Raw genomic sequence first — 25,186 nt, forward strand, 5'->3', positions numbered from 1 at the left:
ATTGTAATGAGCTGAAATGGCTGAAGCAGGGATCTTGATTAATGAGAAGGATATTTGTCCAACATCTCAGTTAGGTATTGTAAAATCTGAGGAATATTTGGAACAAGCGGTTCGAGTCCTTGTGCCTGGTTCCAAGCACAGAATCTCTTCCATTTTTCTGCATAAGATTTTCTTGTGCTGGGCCTTCTGGCTTCCAAATTGACATCCATAACTGCTTTAGAGAGAGGTGTATTCTGAATGGTTATATTATTTGCCATGCAGCCAGATTTAAGGTTTTGAGTTGGCTGTGCAGAATCTGATTGTTTTGTTGGGTCAGACGATGAGGAATTTGAGGTAAAATCCAGGCTGGACCCTGAGACAAATTCTTTAGGATTGGGTACCAGTGCTGGCGTGACCAGTCTGGGGCAATCAGAATCATTTTTGGCTTCTCTTGTCTGACCTTTAGGAGCACCGTGGGGAGGAGAGGCAGTGGGGGAAAGGCATAAACTGTCAGGGCTTTCCAGCTGAATGACAGAGTATCCACCTTCCATGCTTGAGTGTGATAAGTCCTTGTGCAGAATCTCTGTAGTTGGCAATTGTGAGGGGAGGCAAATAGATCTATGTCTGGGCATCCCCATTTCCTTGTTATCATTCTGAAGATTTGTGGATCTAGTTTCTACTCGTGAGGGACCATGAGGTTTCTGCTTAGTTCGTCTGCCAGAGTATTTTTCTTTCCTGGCAGGAATTGTGCCTGTAGATGTACTTGGTAGGCCAATGCTGTGTTCCACAAGGTCATGGTTTGCCTACAGAGGGGTTAGGAATATGTGCCCCCATGCTTGTTTGTGTACCACATGACTGTAGTGTTGTCCGTCTTTAGTAAAAGTTGTCCTGGCTGAAGTAGATCCTTGAAGGCTGTCAGGGCATTCTGTACAGCTAGCATCTCTTTTTGATTGATATGAAGATGCATTTGGTCTGCGGGCCACGTGCCCCGAATACATTTTCCGGACATGTGTGCCCCCCAGGCATAATCCGATGCATCTGTTGTTAGTGTCTGCCTGGCTGTGGGTAAAGTAAAAGGTTGTCCCTTGTGGTGACAGGCTAGTGCCCACCATCAAAACTCTTGTTGCAGGCAGGGAATGAGAGTAATTATTGTCTCCAGGCTGTGACAATGTTGAGCCCAAGCACTTTTTAGATACCGTTGTAGCTTCCTCATATGCAGTCTTGCATATGAAATTAGCAGAATGCAGGATGCCATGAAGCCCAAAGCCTGCAGAATTTTTCTAGCAGGTACCTGGGACTTTGTTGTCATCATTTGGAAGTAATGAGTAAGTTGCCTTTGTTTGTCGGGTGCGAGATAAGCCATCTGGGCAGTTGTATTTAAGCTTGCACCCAGGAATATTATCTCTAGAGAGGGCACTAGTTTTGATTTATTTTGGTTTACTGTGTATCCTAGACAAATTAGTAATCTTTTTACAAACGCCAGATGCTGTAGTAGAATGTCCTTGCTCTCTGCTTGAATTAGGCAGTCGTCCAAGTAGGGATATATTTGGATTCCTTTTTGTCTGCAAAATGCAATTACTGGTGCCAGGCATTTTGTGAAGACCCTGGGCGCAGTAGATAAGTCAAAGGGGCAGTGCAGAGAATTGGTAGTGCATTGAACCAGCTATGAATCTGAGGTATCTTCTGCAAGATTGTCTGATTGGGACATGCAGGTATGCCTCTTTTATGTCCAAAGTAACGAGCCAAGCCTTCTTGCCCAGCATGGGTAAAAGTTGCTGCAGTGTCAACATTTTGAATTTTGGAACATCCAGGAAAGTATTTAGAGTAGACAGGTCCAGTATTGGTCTCCAGGCTTTGTCCTTTCTGGGTACCAAGAAACATCTTGAGTAAAATCCTTGCCCCTGCTCTTGCTGTGGTACTTTTGGAATTGCCCTCATGTCCATGAGAGCAGAAATTTGCTTTTGTGCCTCTGCACATTGATTGTGTGGCAGGTCTGGCATACCTTTTGCCCTTGGGAGGGTGTGGAAGTGGAACCTGTAGCCCTGAGAAATAATATTTAGTACCCATTTGTCCTGGGTGATCATGTGCCAATTTTGTGAGAAAAGTGCTAGTTTTCCCCTTAAGGGTGCTGCCAAAAGGCAAGAGCTTGGCATTGGCAGTGGAAAGTCATTGAGACTGTTTCCTATACGGTTGTGATTTATCTTCTCTGCCTTAGGGGGCTGAAGCACCCCATTGCTTAGGTCTGTATGAGCCTTGGGGCGGATCTGCCTCTTGGACGTCTGTATCTGCCTCTTTGTGGCCTGACACTGGAAAGGACCAATTTTTAGAAGGCCAATTCCTGCTAAATCTGGGTGGCTGAACCTGTAAGAAATCCTTTACTGTCTGCATTGATTTTGCTTTATCCTCCATTTTCTTTAACACCTCTTCTACCTTAACACCAAACAAAGTATCATGCTGTAATGGAGCATCCAATAATTTTGCTTTTAACATGATCAGGTAAACTCTGTTCTTTTAACCAAGCATGCCTTCGAATGACAGAACCTGTAACTGCGGCTCTACAAGAAGCCTCTAATGAATCAAAACCACATTGCAAAGTATGCTTTCCCACTTTTTCAGCTGCATGCAATAAATCCTGCATTTCCTTGTTTTCAGAACATTCAGAGTTTGTCAGCATTTTCTGTTTTAGCAGAGACATTAGATATTGTTGATATTTAAGCATGTGAAATTGGCAGTTTAAAGCCCTTGCAGCTAATGTAGCAGAGGTGTAAACTTGTTCCCCCATCTGTCCAGTGCTCTAGAATCCCTATCAGAGGGAACAGGGTTTTTTGCAGTGGAAGCCTTCACCCCTTTGGGATCCTGAGAAATAGTTTCTGGATCAGCAGCAGGGTTTTTATAAAAAAATTTATGGGAATCTGAAACCCTGTAGTACATATCTGGCTTAACTGGTGCAGGGGGTAAGGAATCAGGAGACAAACTGGATTCAGAAAATACATCATCAACAATGTCTAGCACAGGAGGGATAACAAGAGGTCTGTGCTGAGGCAATAAAAGAAAGTCTCTGAGCCTTTTCTTGGATTCTGAATAATCCTGGCTTTCCCAATGGAAATGCTCCCTCATGGTATGCAGGGTTTCCCCAAAAGAGTAGTCCTGAGAAGGAGAGGCTGAAGGGATAGATTCTTCAGCATCAGAGTCCTCATAGGGAGGAAGAGAATATCCCTGTTCTGAAGAGGAATCAAAAGAAATAGAAACCTGGTCAGAGGAATCATAGTCAGTGTCTTACCTAGGCCTTTTATCAGGAGGGGGATGGGAACCCCTGATCAAAGTAATTAGGTCCTCAGCAATTTTAAGCATCTGTTTCTTAGGTATGGATGACTGTCCTGGAGAATGCTGTACTTGTTTCTTTGTCTTTAAAGGTGTTTTAGACTTTGCCTTGGCTGTTGAAGTGGTCTTGATAGTAAGCTGTGTAGGTCTGAAAACACCCTCAGAAACCGATACCTGCTCAGCGGCTCTGGACCCATCTGAGGGAATAGTTTCCATAGGCCCAATACCTTGAGTTTCCAGAGGCCTAGCTGTCTCCACGTGGGAGTCGGAGGTGGCCTGTGGCTCTGAGGTAGCAGGTGTCAGGGGCTGCGAAAGTGCCTCACTGAGAACCGGCGACTGGCCTAGAAGAGGCTTCGTCATCTGTTTTGGACCTCGGATGCCTGTCCTTTTCTTTATCTTTGCGCTTTTTATGAATTCCGGTCGTCGGTTGTTCCGACGGCATTATACAGTTAAACCTTCGGCCAAAATAATGTAAAGCAAAATCAAACCGACGCTTAATAGTGCGTTGGTTGAATCTAGCACAAAACCAACAACTAGCATCGTCGTGGTCAGGGCCTAGGCAAGGAATACAGTAAGAATGAAAATCCTTATGAGGTATTTGCTTCCCACAAGAAATACAATTGTTAACTTTTACTGACATCGATCTGGAGCAAGAAAAAGTTTCCCCAATGGGGTACTTAGCTTTATTGAAGACTTCGGATCTGAAATTCAAATTCGAAAATCTCAGGAGTCGGCCGACCGGCACTTGCTAACTGCTTTTGCTTCGGGCACTGCACGGCAAGAAAGACTGAAGAAAATAGCGTCAGCTGCATCTTATATACCCCTGGCGCACTGACGTCAGGGAAGAGGCAACAGCAACCGACGCCGGACCAGGACTTTGGAATTCAGGCCGACTGCGGGTAGCCTGCCAGCAAGATAACCCAAGTGTAATGACTGCAACAGTGAAACACGATGACCATCAGTGCATGATGTGTCTTGGGGTCTTTTAAGTACATCTATAAAATATGAATCCTCATCACAATCTCTGAAAAGGTAAATCAGTTGTATAGCGAGTATTATAGAACCTCCTTCTACAGTTCTGAGGACTCCCTAATGAAATGTCAAAACTCAAATGCTAAGTGCCAACAAGCCCAAAAAACACAGGAAAAGAATGATTTCTGAAAAACTCTCTTCTCCTTTAAACTTCTTTTTGCAGGGAGCAAGCCCCCTGCACCCCTCATGTGGGGGGGGCAAGCCCCCCACCCCCTAAACTTATACATACCAACTCCGAGATAGCCATACCTTACAGAAGAGAGATTATTCTGAGAAATGGTATCTTGGACTTAGTATATGTAAGTCCAATCTTTGGGCCATTCAATCTCCATATTTTAGGACTCGCTCTAGCGGGTTCCAACATTTCAAATGGTTACCACTCTGAAAACATTAACCTGAAAATTGCTGACCAGCAGGTCCTTGGTCTGAAAAAATGGAAGACTACAGTTTTACGAATTTTACAGCACTGCAGAAATAACTGCTTAATTCATGGTAGTAGCCCAAAATACTGATAAAAAAACGGAGGGGATGGCTATTAAATCTTACTTCTAAATTCAATTACCTACAGTAAATTCACCAAATTTACCAGCATCTAAATCCAACATCAATCTTCAAATTTAAGACGGTCTTCCTCTGTCTGATGGGGACAGATTGGCTGAAGACATTATAAGTTTAAGATTAAAAAATGAACACTGTTAGCAAAATCCTTCTGGCTACCTGTGAGGGTAAGTGGCCATGATGCATCTTTGTCTTGGAAAGTTAAAAGCTGGTCAGGAAGTACAAACTGACTCAAGGCAGAGTGTAGATATAGCCCCATGTAACTGGAACAGAGACTAGTTTTAAGTGATAGATGCAAACGAATTACTAAAGAAAGCTTAACTACATGAGGTTGTGAAAGAGCTGCTATGAATAAGTAATAAACTGCAGTAGAATTAAAATAAGCCATTAACAAAAAGACTAACAGAAGAATTATTTTTATGCCGCAGTGGTACGGCGGTAGCGTTACCACCTCACAGCAAGAGGTTCTCCCGTTCGATTCTCGGCGTGGCTTGGGAGTGCCTTCTGTGTGGAGTCTGCATGTCCTCCCCGTGGTTTGGTAGCATTCGAAAGACGTGTGTAAATGGGCGTGCCTTTGTTGAAGGATGGCCGTCGAGATGGCACCTCAGCGTTTTGTAAAAATCTACTGCCAATCATTAGCGGATCGGAGTTCCGCTGTGGCGACCCCTTACCGGGAAAAAGCCGAAAGACAAACAACAACAACAACAGTGCATACAAGACAAACATTTCAATTCTAAGCCTCTTCTTGAGTATAGTGAAGTCTAACTAAACATCTTTTAAACTGTTTTAATACAGTTTCACAGATTGAGACATTTATATTTTTTTTACTTATCAAGTCTTGATATACTTATAGAAATTCGCTCTATCTGTATGCAAGAAGAAAAAATGGACATGACTGCAAATTTGAGATTTCACTAACAAGCGAAACATTCAAAGTGTCTTACAAAATATTAAATGTATACAAACTTACATGACTGAATTCTTTAGCAGGAACATTACAGGTTCATAGGTTAAAGCCATTTTAAGTCTAGCCCATTATCCCATCTGACAACTAAACTAAGCCCTTCGTGTCTGTAAGGGCAACACCTTAACCATTATGCCAACTCTCAACTACCCCAGCTAATTACCTTAGTTATTAACTACTAAAATTTTAACATAACATTTGCAAAATCAGTACAGGAACATGTACACATTTTATTGGCTTTGTCAAATACGTAAAGATGATAGTCCGTGAGCAATTCAAGCTCACTTAAAACAGTCATTAGATATGTAAAGACTGCTCAGGAAATGCACATTTTTAGGTATTAAGGTTACACAGGCATTCTGGTTAGGCAAGAACAATAGTACCATGGGAGGACATCACCTAGCTATGCTACTGGTGACCTGAATTCAAACAGTAGAGATGCCAGAGGACCTTACTATGGACAGAAGAATAAGGAGCACATAACTACCACACCTCTCCTTTAAGGAAAAACCAAGCATAAAGGCAGAATCATCTAACAGTGGCTGCAATAGCTAGATGAGATTTCTATTTCCAGCAAACAGGAGACAGACCACACACAAAGAAGACAGGTGTAGTAGCACATATGTAGCCTCAACTTAAATCACTAAATGGCTGTGATGGCAAAATGTGCGAGAAGTAAAAGGACTAGCAAAGATTTAAAAAAAATTCTCCTGAAGTGACACAGCTCCAGGTATTAAACCTGCAGCTCTCACCTCTTGTCAGCTTTCATTAAATAATAACGGGCAACAAACTAGCTGCCTGAAAGCTGAGGGAGAAGGGACCAAAATCATTTTAAAAAGTTCTGCTTTGGCACTACACTTTCTTGCAAACAAACAAGCAAACAATAAAAATCTACTAACCTCACCCAGAATAGATATGAAATGCAAACTAAAGAAGCATTTAAAACCCATTACTCCGAACAGTGCTGACTGTGTTTGACATGACAGTCTGACTGCAAAGGGGTGCTCTTATTTTTCTCAGCTATTATGCATCTATATGGTTATGAGTAAATGGTACTTACATGCGACTTTAGGAATGGAGCCAAATCTTGCGGAGGTACTAAGAACTCCTAAAGACAAAACCAGAATAAAGTAAATGCACTGTTGCGTGGTATTAAACAAAGTGATACTCACCATTATGAAACACAAACTTTGTTTACACAAAACTTCAGAAGCACGCTCGGCTTGACACTGAGCATAATTAGATGATCGCCTCTTCTCTTTAGGTGTGAAATCAATTCTTGGATTGCATGGAGTACAGTTGTAAGGACATTATAAATACTAAACATAAACATACACCACGTCAGGTTTCATGAAAAAAATGAACTACTAAATGAAAAGAGGCAGCATCTGAAGACATCATTTTTAATATCTTTCTAACAAAGTCTGTACACTTTGTACAATAAAAAGCACTAACTTGTACTGTGCTTCTCTTAGAAACAACACTATGCAGTGCGGTCCTCCAATTTGAATATCATAGGGATGTTGCACTTAATGTACTTAGTAAATATACATTTCAAGTTATTGTGGCACAGGGTGGAAGATACCTATTTTAGGTAAGTTGCAAAGTAGCAAGAAAGGTGACACCATGGTTCTGTGAATGACACAAAACCAAAGCATCAAGGCTGTAGGTCTAAGGTCAAATAAATTATCCTAATTCAGACATCATCCCATACCAGGAAAATATCACCTGCTTTAAGGTATGTTGGCAAGAGGTTTTTTTTTTTTTTGTTTTTGCCACTCTTTGCTCCCACTGCCCAATAGTCATTAACATCCAACTGACCAATCGGCCCATTCAGTCTCCCATCACAAGGGGTTGAAGTTCAGCCAGGAGGGATTATAATGTAGGCAACCATCAGAGATGTTTTCAGATTTTTTCTCTCTTTTTTGCACTGCCCTTCTTATGCCTAGCCCTGTGACAGCCAGTGTGTTGGACATGTAAGAGGTATCAGCAGTGCACTGCCCCTCACCTCCCCCCAAGGGGCTGACAGCAGCAGGACTGCCTCAGCAACCCACAGGAGACATCACACATTTGTTTTCCTGGTCTCAGTCAGGGAAATCAACCGGCACATATGTCCCAGTAAGCATCCCCCATCCCCCCTAGGATAGGCACATCCATCTGCCCTGAGCTGCTTTTCAAACTCAAGTTACCTGGGCTGAGCTCAGAGTTTTGTCCCTCTATGCCACCAGTGCAGGCTGGCAAACAGAGTTGACACATGTAGCTGATGGAGATACAAGTGGCACAATCTTCAACATCACTTTTATTTCTTTCTGAGTTAGGATGCCAGGTTTCAGGATGAGGCATGCAATGCTGCATGCTTCAGTTTCATGCCACTTAAACTAGTGTTGTATAATGACATGAAGCATTCAACATCAATTCTACAAATTTTCAGCAATGTGTAGTGACCAGTATTAAACTGGGAAGGGTTAAAAAAAAAAAAAAAAAAAAAAGTGATCTTGTCATTCTATACAACTGCTAAACATTCATGGATATTGACATCTTTACCAACACCCTGACACAGGGAGAATCACTACACATATGAGCAAAGGCAAATGGGTGAAGAAATATGATTTTTTGGGTTACTGAACTCAGGCCAACTTGCATACAGAGGTCTAATGTTAGAGTTCAAAGAAGACATCTGAAGGTTGGAAAGTAACGTAACTTTGTTTAATCATAACTAGATTTAATAACTGAAACCAGAACAGAAATGGCAGACCAGAAAAGGGCAATAATGAGAACATTAAAGGGAATACTAGACTTAAGAAGTAAAAAAAAAAAAAATTAAAGGTAAAAACAGCATAGAATGAACTATTAAATACAGCTATCACAGATGGTCAGTGGTGTGAAACGTATCTTTACCCTAAATATGCTACTAAATCAAGAACATTTAGAATTGTTGCACATAAAAGCTTCAAAAATAGTTCTATACTCTTGTGTGCCTTTAAAAATGTTCCCACTGACAACAAGCACATGCTGCAAGGATGGTTCCGAAAAACATTCTTGGAAGCATATATTCTGGGAATGTATAGAATCCCTTCAGTACAAAAATGACTTGAATACTATGTGAAGTCTTACACTTGATGAGAATTTAACTCATTACAGACATGTTTTTGCTGAGATTGTGTAAAAGAACATGCTAAAATCTGAAATCATTACCTTTGGAGGTTAAAGCGACTAAGAAAGCTATAACTATAAAATGGAAAATCAAAGACAAACCATCAGTAACAGAGGTGAAAAATATGCTTACACGGATTAGAATGTGGAACTGGGAATTATTTGATATCAAAAACAGAACTCCATAGTAAAGAAATGGGCTGTATGGGACTCTGTAAAAGAAAGTGAGCTTGAAAAGGGCACTGACAAGGAAAAAAGTATCCAAGAAGTATATCTAATAAAGCAGACTGTAATACAAGGTGTGAAGTCACCGGTCCAACTCTTAATACTTGTAATATAATGAAAATAAAACAACATGGTGACTAATTAATTCATGATTTAAAATTATACTCAAAATACTTCAATTGTGGTAACTACTTGTTTAATGAAATGAACAAGGTTAAATCAAACTTGAGATCAGGACCATATAGAATAGTCGATTGTGATATCTGGATTTACACACTCAACAGTGGTATGTTAAGGACTTTCAAGATGGCTTCACACTGATCAACAGTATACCTTCAGCTGTCCCAGTATGAAAACAAAAAGAGAGAAAAAGGAAAGCCTTCATATTTTATTTATTTAGTTATTTTTTGTGGTAAACTTCAGTTACTGGCTAGTGAATACACTGTCTGGAACCCAGAAAATGATGACATTTGGAAAACCTGAAAGAAAATCAGCTAGAAAGGTGAAGAAAAAACACTGTGAAGGATTCTGCAGCTGTTCAGCAAAATGCAGTTCAAGCTTCAGCTTTGGTGCAAGACATGGATTCCAGTAATTTACAGGAAAAATTAATCAAACATACTCAAATGTGATTTAAATAAATGAAACACTGAAAAATATATCAATTCAAACAACAAAAGGCTGGAACAATGGAAGTCCCTTTAACTAGCCATTTAGATGAACTGAAAACTGCAAAAATCAGAAGTTGACATGAAGAAAAAAATGGCTGAGGATGAGGTTTCTCAAGAAGAATAGTTTAAAAATAGTAAGAGTTACAGGACAGAGTGGGCAGAGGAAACCTTAAGTTTTCTGCTGTACTAGAGAAACTGGAAGGAACAGACTGTATTAATTTTACGAAAGAACAAATAAGCAACTGGACTGGTGTTCCACGCAGAATTTGTTAACTGAAAGGGCAAACCAAGTGTATGCTCCAAACCTTGCCATGAGAAAGCACCCAAGACTTAGATTAGTAAAGATGCAATCATACCAACAAAAAGAATTAATACTGACAAAACTGTGGCAGAAAGGCAAAGTATTAAAAATTGGAGACAGCAGAGAGTTTTAGAAAATGATTATTCACTGTACATCAGGCAGAAGAGAAGCAAATCTATCCCAGCAATCAAGGAATGTTGAGAGGCAAGTGTGAGATTCAAGCTGCTGCAGCCAGCTTACTTCAAAGTGTTTTTTTCCCAGGAGGATCAGTCATTTTTCTGCCGCAAAACAGGCCAAGGAGGAAATCAAAATATTTATCCAATAAAAAGTGAGTCAGCAAGCAGAAGGGGGCCTGTTCCTCATTCTTATGACAGTAAGGCTCACAGAGAGACCTTTGCCAATGAAACATTTTTCCAATGTTCCTAAGGAAAATGCTTGAAAGACAAAAAAAAAGCATAGGAGTTGACTAGAAGAATCAGCAGGGGGGGTCTGGCCAAGATGGCGAGCAGTTAACAGCACTGTTTTTTTTTTTTTTAACATCTCTGACAGGATTCTTACAGAAAAGCTCGAAGAAAACTCTTCAAAATAAGATGGAGGTATAGTTAAACAATTTCTGAAAGGTTTTCTACAAAAAATATTTGAAACATTTTTAATCACTTTTTCCTATCAAGAAAACTAAAAAGAACTTACTGTCTCATAATTAGTCACTCTAAGCCCAATGTATAGCAGAGTACAATGAAAATAGACAAACAATCTATACTCAGTAAAACACCAATGAGCCATCCATGAAGAAAGATAAACTAGAAAACAAAATGGCTAATATTAAAGAGAAATGTAATAATACAAGTAGTGCCGAGTTTTAAGAATAAGGGTGATGTGCAGAGCTGTAGTAACTACAGAGGGATTAAACTGATCAGTCACAGCATGAAGTTACGGCAAAGAGTAGTGGAAGCTAGGTTAAGAAGGGAGGTGATGATTAGTGATCAGCAGTATGGTTTCATGCCAGGAAAGAGCACTACAGATGCGATGTTTGCTCTGAGAGTGTTGATGGAGAAGTACAGAGAATGTCAGAAGGAGTTGCATTGTGTTTTTGTAGACTTAGAGAAAGCATATGACAGGGTGCCTAGATAGGAGTTGTGGTATTGTATGAGGAAGTCGGGAGTGTCAGAGAAGTATGTAAGAGTGGTACAAGATATGTACGAGGGTAGTGTGACAGCGGTGAGGTCTGCGGTGGGAGTGACGGATGCGTTTAAGGTGGAGGTGGGATTACATCAAGGATCAGCTCTGAGCCCTTTCTTATTTGCAATGGTGATGGACAGGTTGACAGATGAGATCAAACAGGAGTCCCCGTGGACTATGATGTTTGCAGATGACATTGTGATCTGTAGTGAGAGTAGAGAACAGGTGGAGGAGACCCTGGAGAGGTGGAGATATGCTCTAGAGAGAAGAGGAATGAAGGTCAGCAGGACTAAGACAGAATGTATGTGTGTGAATGAGAGGAAGGACAGAGGAATGGGGAGGATGCAGGGAGTAGAGGTGGCGAAAGTGAATGAGTTTAAGTACTTGGGATCAACAGTTCAGAGTAATGGTGAGTGTGGAAGAGAGGTGAAGAAGAGAGTACAGGCAGGATGGAGTGGGTGGAGAAGAGTGTCAGGAGTAATTTGTGAAAGACGGGTACCAGTAAGAGTGAAAAGGAAGGTCTACAAGAGGGTAGTGAGACCAGCTTTGTTATACGGGTTGGAGACAGTGGCATTGACAAAAAGCAGGAATCAGAGCTTAACGTGGCAGAGTTGAAGATGTTAAGATTTGCACTGGTTGTGACGAGGATGGACAGGATTAGGAATAAGTATATTAGAGGGTCAGCCCAGGTTGGAAGGTTTGGAGACAAAACCAGAGAGGCAAGATTATGTTGGTTTGGACATGTGCTAAGGAGGGATGCAGAGTATATTGGGAAAAAGATGCTAAGGATGAAGCTGCCAGGTAACAGGAAAAGAGGAAGGCCTAAGATAAGGTTTATGGATGTGGTGAGAGAGGATATGCAGGTGGTTGGTGTGACAGAGCAAGATGCAGAGGACAGGAGGAAATGGAAACAATTGATCTGCTGTGGCGACCCCTAACGGGAGCAGCCGAAAGAAGTAGAAGATCACAAATCTTGAGTATAGAACAGGCAACGTCTCATTTAGATGGAAGAATGCTTGAAAATGTGAACAACACTGAATTTGTCCAGAAACAAAGCAACTTATTCTGGAAAAAAATACAAGATTTAGAAAACAGATCCAGAAGAAACATCAGAATTTATAAAATTCCTGAAAAACAAGGAGACAGTATAATTCAATTCCTTAATACCTGGCTGCCTAACACTTTGCACCAGCCTGAAGCTTTTCCCTTTGATATTGAAAGGGCACATATATCACTTTCACACATCTTAAAAAAAAAAAAAAAAAAAAAAAAAAACCTTCACCATGGTCAGTGATCATAAGATTCTCCTCAAGTCAAGATAAGGATTTAGTTTTAAAAGCAGCATGGACTAATTATCCAGATAAAATTAAAGAAAACATTATAAGATTTAACAATGACTATTCAAACATTAGTTATTTCAAAAAGAAAAGCATGTGTGCCACTTGTTAAAAACTTAATGAAAAACAATATTAAAGCACAAAGTTTGTTTCCAGGAAAAATAAGGCTTCCACTTACAGAAGTAAAGATGACACAATGGACTTTATACGGAAAAATAAAATTCTAGAAAAGCAGAAGGAATGGACTGGAATCTATCAACATCTCTGAAGACAAATGCAAAAGGAATGAATGATCAGTAAAAGACAAAAACAGCAAAAAAAAGTACAGTTGTGTACCTACCCATAAATGTAGATATTCGAGTGTATTCACTGTTGCAGTCATTACAATTGGGTTATCCTGCTGGCAGGCTACCCGCAGTCGGCCTGAATTCCAAAGTCTAGGTCCAGCGTCGGTTACTGTCGCCTCCTCCCTGACGTCAGTGTGCCAGGGGTATAAAAGATGCAGCCGACGCCATTTTCTTCAGTTTTTCTTGCCCCAGATGTCAGGTGCCCCCAAAAAGGTAGGCTAAAAATATGTCAATAAAGCATACATGCACCAAAGTAAATTATTCTTGCCTCTCCCAGCAAATACACCACATAGGTTGTATAGAATAGAGAAGTACAGATAAGTTCCAGCAAAGATAAGGGGGATGGTGGGTGGGTAACCTGGACTGCAACAGTGAATACACTCGAACATCTACATTTATGGTAGGTACACAACTGTACTATGTTCATCGTGTTTCACTGTTGCAGTCATTACAATTGGCTTGAATCCCAAAGCTAAGGTTGGGAGACTGGAGCTAAATAGGATTAGGAGCGGCTATGAGGCCTTGCAGAACTACAGTGGCAAAACCTGCCCTGGATTAAGAGTAGAGTGGTAAGTGATAGTGCTTTGTAAAAGTGTGCACTGAGCTCCAGGTTGCAGCCCCTAAAATGTCTTTGGTTGGTACTCCTCTGAGGAAGGCTGCTGCTCTGGTTGAATGTGGCCTAATGGCCTTAGGCACTGGTTTGCCATGTTGTGAATAGCAGAAACGAATGCAGTGGCCTATTCACTTTGAAACTGTCTGCTTTGAGATGAGCTTTCCTTGTGATCCTGCAGCATATGCCACTAGTAATTGCTCAGTCTTTCTGAAAGCTATGGTTCTGTCCAAGTAGAAGTGCAGCTGTCTGTTTATGTCCAAGGAATGCAGAAGTCTCTCACCCTTATTCTGTGAATTAGGATAAAAGGTAGGCAAGTGAATAGTTTGGTTAAGGGCCACACTGGACACTACCTTAGGCATAAATGTTGGGTTTGTCCTCAGAGAAACCCTATCTGGATGGAAAATGATAAAAAGTTCCACAGCCATGAGTGCCTGTAGCTCTGAGAGGTTATTGCTAGGAGCAGAGCTGTTTTCCAAGATAAAATTTTATATCAGCTGCATTGGCTGGCTCAAAAGGAGGCAGGGTGAGTTTTTCCAAGACATAATTGAGATCCCATGCAGGTACTGGTGATCTCCTTGGAGGTCTTAAGTTTTTGGCTCCTCTGAGGTACTGCCTTAGTAAAGGATGAGAAAACATAGGTGGCTCTGTATTGTAATGAGCTGAAATGGCAGAGGCATGAATCTTAACATGAAAATGATAGGCCTTTGTTCAGCATCTCAGTTAAGTATTGCAAAATCTGAGGAATATTTGGTACAATCATGTCAATCCATTGTGCCTGGTTCCAAGCACAGAATGCCTTCCATTTTTCAGCATAAGATTTTCTGGTACTAGGCCTCCTGGCCTCCAAAATAACACCAATCACCGCTTTAGAAAGAGGGGTGTTTTGAATGACTACATTATCCGCCATGCTGCCAGATTTAAGGTCTTGAGTTGGCTGTGCAGGATCTGATTGTTTTGTTGGGACAGTAAGTGAGGAATATGAGGTAATGTCCAGGCTGGGTATTGAGACAGGTTCCTTAGGATTGGGTACCAGTGCTGGCGGGGCCAGTCTGGGGCAATCAGAATAATTTTTGGCTTCTCTTGTCTGACCTTTAGGAGTACCTTGGGGAGGAGGAGCAGTGGAGGAAAGGCATATACTGTTAAGTTTTTCCAGCTGAAAAATAGAGCATCCACTTTCCATGCTTGCTTGTGATAAGTCCTTGTGCAGAATCTCTGTAGTTGGCAGTTGTGAGGGGAGGCAAATAGATCTATGTCCGGGCATCCCCATTTCCTTATTATCATGCTGAAGACTTGTGGATCCAATTTCCACTCGTGGGGATCCAAGAGGTTTCTGCTTAGTTCGTCTGCCAGAGTATTTATCTTTCCTGGCAGGAATTGTGCATGCAGATGTACTTGGTAAGTCAATGCTCTGTCCCACAAAGTCATGGCCAGTCTGCAAAGGGTGTAGGAATGAGTGCCTCCCTGCTTGTTTATGTACCACATGACTGTGGTATTGTCCGTCTTTATGAGTAGTTGTCCCACATTAAGTTGATCCTTGAAGACTGTCAGGGCATTCTGAACAGCTAGCATCTCTTTTTGATTGATATGTAGATGCATTTGGCTTGCGGACCATGTGCCCTGAATACATATTCCTGCCATGTGGGCCCCCCCCCAGGCATAATCTGATGCATCTGGTAAACCGTGAGCCCTTGGCAGGGTATGAAAGCGAAACTTGTAACCTTGTGACACTATGTTCAAGACCCATTTGTCCTGGGTTATTATGTACCAATTTTGATGAAAAAGTGCTAGTTTTCCCCCTAAAGGTGCTGCCAGAAGATAAGTGCTTGGCACAGGCAGGGGGAAGTCATTGTGACCGTTTCCTGTAAGGCTGTGATTTGTCTTCTCCGCTTTTGGAGGTAGAAGCACCCCATTGTTTAGACCTGTATGTGCCTTGGGGCTGGGACCTGCCTTTAGGGCGTCTGTATCTGCCCCTTTGTGGCCTGTCTGACACTGGAATGGACCCATTCTTTGCAGGCCAGTGTCTGCTAAATCTTGGAGGCTGTACCTGTAAGAAATCCTTGACTGTTTGCATAGATTTTGCTTTGTCCTCCATTTTCTTCAACACCTCCTCTGCTTTAACACCAAACAAGGTATCATGCTGTAATGGAGCATCTAATAATTTTGCTTTAACATGATCAGGCAGATTCTGTTCCTTTAACCAAGCATGTTCTCCTGATGACAGAACCCGTAACAGCGGCCCTGCAGGAGGCCTCCAGAGAATCAAAACCACATTGCAAAGTATGCTTTCCAACTTGTTCAGCTGCATGCAATAAATCCTGCATTTCTTTGTTTTCTGCACATTCAGAATTTATCAACATTTTCTGTTTAAGCAGTGACATAATATATATTGCTGATATTTAAGCATACGAAACTGACAATTTAAAGCACTTATAGCCAAGGTTGCAGAAGTGTAAATTTTTTTCCCCATCTGTCCAGTGCCCTAGAATCCCTGTCAGAGGGGGTAGGGTTTTTTGCAGTGGAAGCCTTGACCCCTTTGCGACCCTGAGAGATAGTTTTTGGGTCAGCAGCAGGGTTTTTAAAAATAAATTTATGTGAATCAGGAACCCTGTAGTATCTGTCTGGCTTGACAGGAGCTGGAGGCAAGGAGTCAGGAGTCAGACTGGACTCTGAAAAAACATCATCTACAATGTCTAACACAGGAGGAAGAGCAAGGAGCCTGTGCTGAGGCAGTAAAAGGAAGACTCTGAGCCTCTTCTTAGATTCTGAATAATCTTGGCTCTCCCAGTGAATATGCTCCCTCGTGGTATGCAGAGTTTCCCCAAAAGAATAATCCTCAGGAGGAGAGGCTAAAGGGATAGATTCTTCAGCATCAGAATCCTCACTGGGAGGAAGAGAGTATTCCTGATCAGAAGAGGAATCAGATGAAATGGAAAGCTGATCTGAAGATTCATATTCTGTCGCTTGCCTAGGCCTCTTATCAGGAGGGGGATGGGAACTCCTGATCAAAGTAATTAGGTCTTCGGCCATTTTGAGCATCTGTTTTTTAGGCATGGAGGCCTGTCCATGGGGCTGTTGTACTTGTTTCTTTGTCTTTAAAGGTGCTTTAGTCTTTGCCTTTGAAGCTGAAGTCATTTTTACATATAATTGTGTTGGCCTGAAAACACCCTCAGAAGCTGATGCCTGCTCAGCGGCTCCGGACCCATCTGAGGGAATAGTTTCCGAGGTTCCAATACCTTGAGTTTCCAGCGGCCTAGTCAGCTCCACGTGGGAGTCGGTAGTGGCCTGCGGCTCTAAAGTAGCGGGCGTCAGGACTACAAAAGCACCTCACTGAGAACCGGCGACTGGCTTAGAAGAAGCCTCGTCGCCAGTTTTGGACCTCGGATGCTTGTCCTTTTCTTTTTCCTTGCGTTTCTTGTGAATTGCGGTAGTCGGATGGCTATCCAATGACATTGTGTAATTAAATCTTCTGCCAAAATAGTGAAATGCAAAATTGTACCGACATGTAATAGTGCACTGGTTAAATCTAGCACAGAACCTACAATTAGCAACGTCGTGGTCAGGGCCTAGGCAAGGAATACAGTAGGAATGAAAGTCCTTATGAGGTATTTGCTTCCCACAAGAAATACAATTATTAACTTTTTCTGACATCGGTCTGGAGCAAGAAAAAAGTTTCCCCAATGGGGTACTTAGCTTTAAATGAAGACTTCGGATCTGAAATTCGAACACAAAAATCTCAGGAGTCGGCCGACTGGCACTTGCGAACTGCTTTTGCTTCGGGCATCGCGCGGCAAGAAAAACTGAAGAAAATGGCGTCGGCTGCATCTTTTATACCCCAGGCGCACTGACGTCAGGGAGGAGGCGACAGCAACCGACGCCGGACCTAGACTTTGGAATTCGGGCTGACTGCGGGTAGCCTGCCAGCAGGATAACCCAATTGTAATGACTGCAACAGTGAAACACGAACATCTGAAAGACAAAAGAAAATTAATTCATGTTATGAATGTTTAGTAATTTAAAGATGTGCCTGAATAGTAACAAACAGGTGCTAAATACTACTTTTTACAAGGTAAACCATTTCTTTTTTTTTTCCTTAGTTCAAGTGGTTACTAGTTCACTTTTAAATATGATAAAGCTGAATTTTTTTAGCTATATATGAAATTGAAGCTATTTAATTTCAGTGAAAGTTTAAGTGGTTAAACCACTCATATCATTGAAAGCTAATCATTAATGAGCTGAAGCTTATCTGAAGTGGCACAATTTTTCTAATCTTTACAAGGCTTAGTAATGTGCTATTAAACATAATACTAGAAACACAAACATGACACTGGAAGAGCATGTCAAGCTACATACTAATTTAAAAAATACAGGCCTGCTTACATACACAAAACCGAACATGGGAATGATATCAAATAATCAGTGCTTAAATGACATCCACATAAGTTAATGTCTAACCTCACATAACTGTTATTTTTTAATGCAAGTTTAAATGTTATGTCTCCTTTAAAGAATGACAGCATCTTTCATCTAAAGTAACTGATATTAAAACGTGAGACTATACACGCATATGTGATGTTAACAATTAATGTTATATAAAGTTTAATGGGTCATCACCATTTATATCACTAAAAGTAAATCATTAATGAGATGAAACTTGTGTAGTTTGATATGCTTTTTGGGATCTTAACATGGTTTAGTAGTGTGCTACTTATATAACAATGCAGAAAGACCCAGGAAAGACATGTTAAGATATATAGTAAAGCACAAAAAATATGGCTGTTTACATATATAAAAGCTATTACTGGAATGGCATCAAACAATTTGGGCAACATTGACACTTTCACAAGTTAAACCTGGCTCACACGTAAATGTCACTCTTTTAATAAAAGTTTAAATGCTATGTCTCCTTTAAAGGATGACAGAATGCTTCACCTAAAACAACACATATAAATCTTGAAAATATAACTGCATATCTGATATTAAAGGCACTGCTGTATCTTTAACTGAGCTTTACCATAGTATGGAAATAATCTTATTGAGTATTTATTGTTTAAATTAGCTTAGTAAGCCTTTTGAATTGAAGCAAAGGTTAAAAACGAACACCTGCGAATGCTATGACTATATTACTGCTTGCACAATCATTAAAATAAATACATATAGAAGCTTTTTAAAGGTAAAATGCGTTAGAATGATTTTTATCTTCTAGTGGTTTGAAAATGTTTGAGTGGCTAATGAATACTGCAGAAGTGGCTTAAATTCACTCGCAAACATTGCAAGCATTTTTGTGCGAGTTATAACAGATACATCATTTTCACATCCTTAACATGAACACTAGCTTAAAACAAGCTAGTTATAGTTGAGTGCTTTTGTGAGGCTTTGGGAGCTTTGAAAATTCTATAAGGAGTCCAGATTACTTCTTCCTGTCTAAAAGTGAAAGTTGACCTTTCAACGCACCTTCTGAATGGGAAGTGATGCGTTAGGATGTTAAAATGCGAATTACAGGGTGTTTTGACTGTGAAAGCTGATAATACAGCTTAAAACAATACATATTAGATCAATTAAACATACAGTTTTGAATCATATACAATGACAATACTGAATACATTAGATAATAAACAAAAGACAGCAAACTGTATGTTAAAGCCACTAACAACGTACAGTTGTATACACTTACCATAAATGTAGATGTTAGAGTGTATTCACTGTTGCAGTCGTCACATTTGGGTTATCTGCCTGCAGGTAGCCCTCAGTAGGCCTGAACACCAAAGTCTTCGGATTTCTGCGTCGGATGCAGTCGCTCCTTCCATGATGTCAGGTCGTCAGGGGTATAAAACATGCAGCCGACGCCATTACATCAGTTTTTCTTGCCCCAGCTGTCAGGTGCCCCCACAATAGGAAGCAATTACATAGTATGGTACACCCCCATCAAAAACAAAATACACATGAAAAAATATATATATATATATTTTTTTTTGTTTATATATATATATATATATATATATATATATATATATATATATATATATACATACATATACCAAACAAGAAGGAATGGTACAGCCAAGAGAAGTCAGGGGACTGGAGGTAGGGTAACCAGGACTACAAAAGTGAATACACTCAAACATCTACATTTATGGTAAGTGTACACAACTGTACTATGTTCTTCATGTTTCACTGTTGCAGTCATCAAATTTGGGTTGATTCCCAAAGCTAAGGAAGGGAGGAGGTAAAGAGCATTAGGGCCAGCTTTTAAGCCCTGCAAGACTGCTGTGGCAAATCCAGCTCTGGATTTAGAAAAGATAGGCAGGTGGTAATGCTTGGTGAAGGTATGTACAGAGCTCCAGGTAGCAGCTTCCAGGATGTCCCTGGTAGGGCCTCCTCTGAGAAATGCCGTAGAGGTAGATGCATCCCTGGTGGAATGTGATCTTATCCCCAGTGGGGTAGGTTTTCCATGGTGCTTGTAGCAGAAATGAATGCAATGGGCTATCCATTTGGAAATGGTTTGCTTTGAAATGGCCTTCCCCTTTGCCCCTGCAGCAAAGCCAACTAGCACCTGGTCAGATATTCTGAGAGACTTAGTCCTGTCCAAACATAATCCATGTTGTCTGTGCACGTCCAGAGAATGCAGTATCCGTTCCCCTTTGTTTTGTGGATTAGGGAAAAAAGTAGGCAAATGAATGGACTGGTTTAGGGACACACTAGACACCACCTTGGGCATAAAGGAAGGATTAGTCCTGAGGGAAACCCTGCCGCATGGAAGATAATGAAGGGTTCCACTGCCATGAGGGATTGTAATTCAGACACTGTTCTTGCTGAAGTGATGGCTAGAAGTAAAGCTGTTTTCCAAGAAAGGAAATTCAACTCTGCTGTTGCAGCTGGCTCAAAGGGGGGGGAAGAGTGAGCTTTTCCAATACAAAGTTAAAGTCCCAGGCTGGAGTGGGAGCTCTCCTGGGATGTCTTAAATTGTTGGCCCCTTTAAGGAATTGTTTTAGCAAGGGGTGAGAGAAGAGGAGTGGCTCAGTATTATAATGAGCTGAAATGGTAGAGGCATGAATCTTAATTGACGAGAATGATAGGCCTTTGTGGAGCATTTCTGTTAAGTACTCTAGAATATGAGGTAAGCTGGGCACCGTTGTGCCCATCCCCTGAGCCTGGCTCCAGGAACAGTATCTTTTCCACTTTTTAGCATAGGATTTTCTGGTACTAGGCCTCCCTGCCTCCAGAATGACATCTCACACCTGCTTACTGAGGGATGCTAGAAAAAAGCTCACGGAATTAGCCAGGCTGCAAGGTTCAGGGTTTGAAGCTGAGGGTGCAGAATCTGGCCTGCCTGCTGGGACAGCAGGGAAGGGGTCTGAGGCAGGTGCCATGGTTGTAGCAGTGTCAGACTGCTCAAGTGGGGGGGGGGGGTACCAGTGCAGGCATGGCCAGTATGGTGCAATCAATATTGTCCTTGGCTTACCCTGTTTGATCTTTAGTAGAACCTTCGAGAGGAGAGGCAGAGGGGGAAAGGCATAAACTGAGAGGCTTTCCCAGGTAAAGGACAGAGCATCCACTTTCCAAGCTTGACTATGGGGAGTTCTGGTGCAGAATTTGTTCAATTAGTAGTTCTGAGGGGAGGCAAACAGGTCTACCTCTGGGGTCCCCCATTTGTTCCTCAAGAGGTTAAATATTTTGGGTTCTAGTTTCCATTCGTGTGGGTCCATGAGATTTCTGCTTAAGTCGTCCGCCAGTGAATTTAGTTTGCCTGGCAGGAATTGAGCTTGTAGGTGTACTTAGTAGTTCAAGGCTGTGCTCCACACAGCCATGGCTAGTCTGCAGAGAGGGTAGGAGTGGGTTCCCCCCTGCTTGTTTATGTACCACATAACTGTGGTATTGCCTGTCTTTACCAATAGTTGTCCTGGAAGAATAAGGTCTTTTAAGGCTGTCAGAGCATTCTGTACAGCTAACATTTCTTTTTGATTGGTATGCAGGTGCATCTGTCTCGGGTTCCATTTGCCCTGAATGCACTGCCCTGTCATATCAGCCCCCCCCCCCCCCCCCATGCACAGTCTGATGCGTTTGTTGTTAAGGTTTGGGCGGCAGAGGGTAGAGTGAAAGGGAGTCCCTTGTTGTGGTAGCAGGCCTCTGCCCACCAAAGGAACTCTGCCCTTAGACAAGGAATGAAAGGAATAATTCTTCCCAGGTCCTGAGAAAGTTGTTGACACCACAGACTTTTTAGATACCATTGGGAGTTTCCTCATATACAGTCTTGCATATGGAATTAGCAGAATGCAAGAGGCCATGAACCCCAGAGATTGCAGTATTTTCCTTGCATATAGCTGGGTTTTTGTGGCCAATAGTTTGAAATAGGTTGTCAAATAAACTTGTTTCTCTGGAGTGAGGAATGCCATCTGGGAAGTTGTGTTCAAGCTTGCTCCCAGGAATACAATCTGTTGGCAGGGTACTAGGTGAGTTTTATTTTCGTTGATGGTGTACCCCAGTGAGGTTAGAAGTTTCTTTACAAATGCCAGTTGTTGTAATAACAAGTCCTGGCTTTCTGCCTGAATCAGACAATCGTCCAAGTATGGGTAAATTTGAATATTTCTCTGCCTGCAAAATGCAATGGCTGGAGCTAGACACTTTGTGAACACCCTGGGCACAGTAGAGAAGCCAAAGGGAAGTGCAGAGTACTGAAAGTGCATGCAGCCTGCCCTGAAACGTAGGTATTGTCTGCAGGATTCTCTTACTGGGATGTGCAGGTAAGCTTCCTTTAAGTCTAGGGTTGCCAGCCAGGCATCCTTGGCTAGCATAAGAAGAAGCTGTTGAAGAGTTAGCACTTTGAATTTTGGAACCACCAGAAAGGTGTTGAGAATAGAGAGATCCAGGATAGGATGCCAGGAGTTTTCTTTTCTGGGTACCAGAAAAAGTCTTGAGTAAAAACATTGTCCCCTTAGTTCTGCTGGGTCAGGCTGAATAGCCCTGATACTGAGAAGAGAGAGAACCTGCTGTTGGGCCTCCACCCATTCATTTGGGGGGAGGTCTGGCCAACCAATTGGGGTTGGTAGTGTGGAAGTGGAATCTGTATCCTTGGGAATCTATGTTCAAAACCCCTTTGTCCTGGGTAATGAGTTCCCAGATTTTTGCATGCAGGGCGAGTTTTCCTATTAAGGGAGCAAGTAGTTGATCAGGGCTTGGAAGGATTAAGGTTAAGTCATTGTGGCATTTTTCTGTAGAGGGGTGGCTTACTACTCCCTGCTTTGGAAGTGGGAGCCCCCCCACTGCTTAGATCTGTGCGTAGCCTGAGACTGAAGTCTTGGTGGTCTGCTCTTCCTGGGTTTGGACTGAAAAGGCCTGGAAGGGACCTGAAAGGACCAGTTCTTTGAAGGCCAAAGCCTACTGAATCTGGGAGGCTGTACTTGTAGAAAATATTTAACAGTTTGCATAGATTTAGCTTTTTCCTCCATCCTTTTGAGGATTTTCTCTGCCCTGTTGCCAAAAAGGCAGGCTTGGTTTAAGGGTGCATCCAGTAATTTAGCTTAAACATGATCTGGCAAGTTTTGTTCCTTAAGCCAAGCATGCCTTCTAAGTACAGACCCAGTGACAGCAGCCCTGCAAGATGCTTCTAAAGCATCAAAACCACATTGCAAAGTATCTTTACCAACTTGTTCTGCAGAATGCATTAAATCTTGCAAATCTTTGTGTTCAGCACAGTCAGGAATCAACATCATTTTCTGTTTAAGTAGTCCCATAATATGTTGCTGATACTTTAACATATGAAACTGGCAATTTAAAGCCCTAATGGCCAAAGCAGCAGAAGTGCATACCTTCTTACCCCATCTGTCTAAGGCTCTAGAATCTCTATCAGAAGGGGGTAGGATTTTTGGCAGCTGCAGCCTTAATGCATTTTGGTCCTTGGGAAATGGTCTCTGGATCCGCAGTAGGATTCTTGAAGAGGAACTTGTGAGAGTCAGGTACTCTGTAGTACCTGTCAGGTTTTCTGGGAGCTGGAGGTAAAGTGTCTGGGGTAAGGCTAGATTCCAAGAAAACATCATCTACAATAACCAGAACAGAAGGGATAGCTAGAGGCCTGTGTTGAGGCAGGAGTAAGAATTCCCGAAGCCTCTTTTTGGACTCAGAACAGTCCTGGCTTTCCCAGCGGAAATGCTCCCTAATGGTAAGCAAGGTTTGACCAAAAGAAAAATCTTCTGGAGGGGAAGCAGAGGTAATGGAATCCTCTGAATCAGAATCCTCGTAAGTAGATAAGGGCAAATCCTGGTAATCAGAAGGAGCAGTGCTATCAGATTCCTGATCAGAAGAATCAGAAAGAAAATCGGTTCTAGGTCTCAGAGGGGGAAGGCTGGCTTCCCCTAATTAAGGTAATAAGGTCTTCAGCTATTCTAAGCATTTGTTTTTGAGGCATATGGGCCTGAGTCAGCGGTTTGGTCACTGGTTTCCTAGGCGTAGTGCGAGTTTTAGGCCTGAGGAATTCGGTACTTCTAGTTAGAAACTATGCCGTCAATTTAATATGAAAGTCTGTAGGCCTGAATACACCCTCAGAAGCCGGTGCCTGCACAGCGGCTCAAGACCCATCCAAGGTAGAGACTTCTCAGGCTCCATAGTCGAAGAAGCATCTCACGGCATACCGAAGTCGAAATGGGTCTCAGTAGAGGCCTGCGGATCTGTAGTAGCTGGTATTAGGGGCTGCGAAAGCACCTGAGTACTGGCAGACTGGCGAATAGCTTAACGGAAGCGTCGTCGGCAGTTTTGGACCTATGCAGTCTGTCTCTGTCTTTATCCTTATGATTTTTCAGAAGCTCAGTAGTCGGATGGCTTAACAAAGCAATTTCGGAGTATGGACATCGAGAACAAAAGTATTTAGCTACAAAAATAGCCCAACAACGAATACCTTGGGCGTTGAACCAGGCACAAAACCGACAGCGAGGGACGTCATGGTCTGGGCCTAAACAGATGACGCAGTAAGAATGAAAATCTCTATGAGGTATTTGCTTTCCACAGGCAAGACAATTGTTAATTTTTTCTGACATCGGTTAGAGCAAGAAAAAAGGATCCCAATGGGGTACTTATCTTTGTTTCTGAAGACTTCGGGTCTGAAACTCGAAAACGAAAATTTCAGGACTCGGCCAACCGGCACTTGCGAACTGCTTTTGCATCAGGCATCACACAGCAAGAAAGACTGATGTAATGGCGTTGCCTGCATGTTTTATACCCCTGATGACCTGAGGTCATGGAAGAAGCGATAGCATCCGACGCAGAAATCCGAAGACTCTGGTATTCAGGCCGGCTGAAGGCTACCTCCAGGCAGATAACCCAAATGTGATGACTGCAACAGTGAAACACGAAGAACATCTGTCCAATAGTTTTGAATGCTTGCAGTATATCAAAAGTAAGACTATATAGTAGCTTATAGAAAGACGCTTCTGATAAAAAAATAGCATTGTATTTCTTTGTTAGTGTTTCTTTTTAATGATAACTAAATTTAAAATCTCAAGACAGTTTATACTGGAAAGTT

General features: G+C 41.8%; 1 protein-coding gene across 2 annotated transcripts in view; it reads right to left on the reverse strand.

Annotated features, from left to right (window-relative positions):
* The window catches only part of OCIAD1 (OCIA domain containing 1), a 686,887-nt gene that overhangs the window by 380,829 nt on the left and 280,872 nt on the right, over positions 1–25,186 (reverse strand). For both annotated transcript variants that reach the window (XM_044055722.1, XM_044055723.1), the window contains one exon: positions 6,915–6,962. In XM_044055722.1, coding sequence (XP_043911657.1) covers positions 6,915–6,962 — 48 coding nt within the window. The remainder of the gene's footprint in view (positions 1–6,914; positions 6,963–25,186) is intronic.

Source organism: Protopterus annectens, chromosome 14.part0 (genome assembly GCF_019279795.1).
Source record: "Protopterus annectens isolate FY-2018-M chromosome 14.part0, PAN1.0, whole genome shotgun sequence".
Classification (NCBI taxonomy): domain Eukaryota; kingdom Metazoa; phylum Chordata; order Ceratodontiformes; family Protopteridae; genus Protopterus; species Protopterus annectens.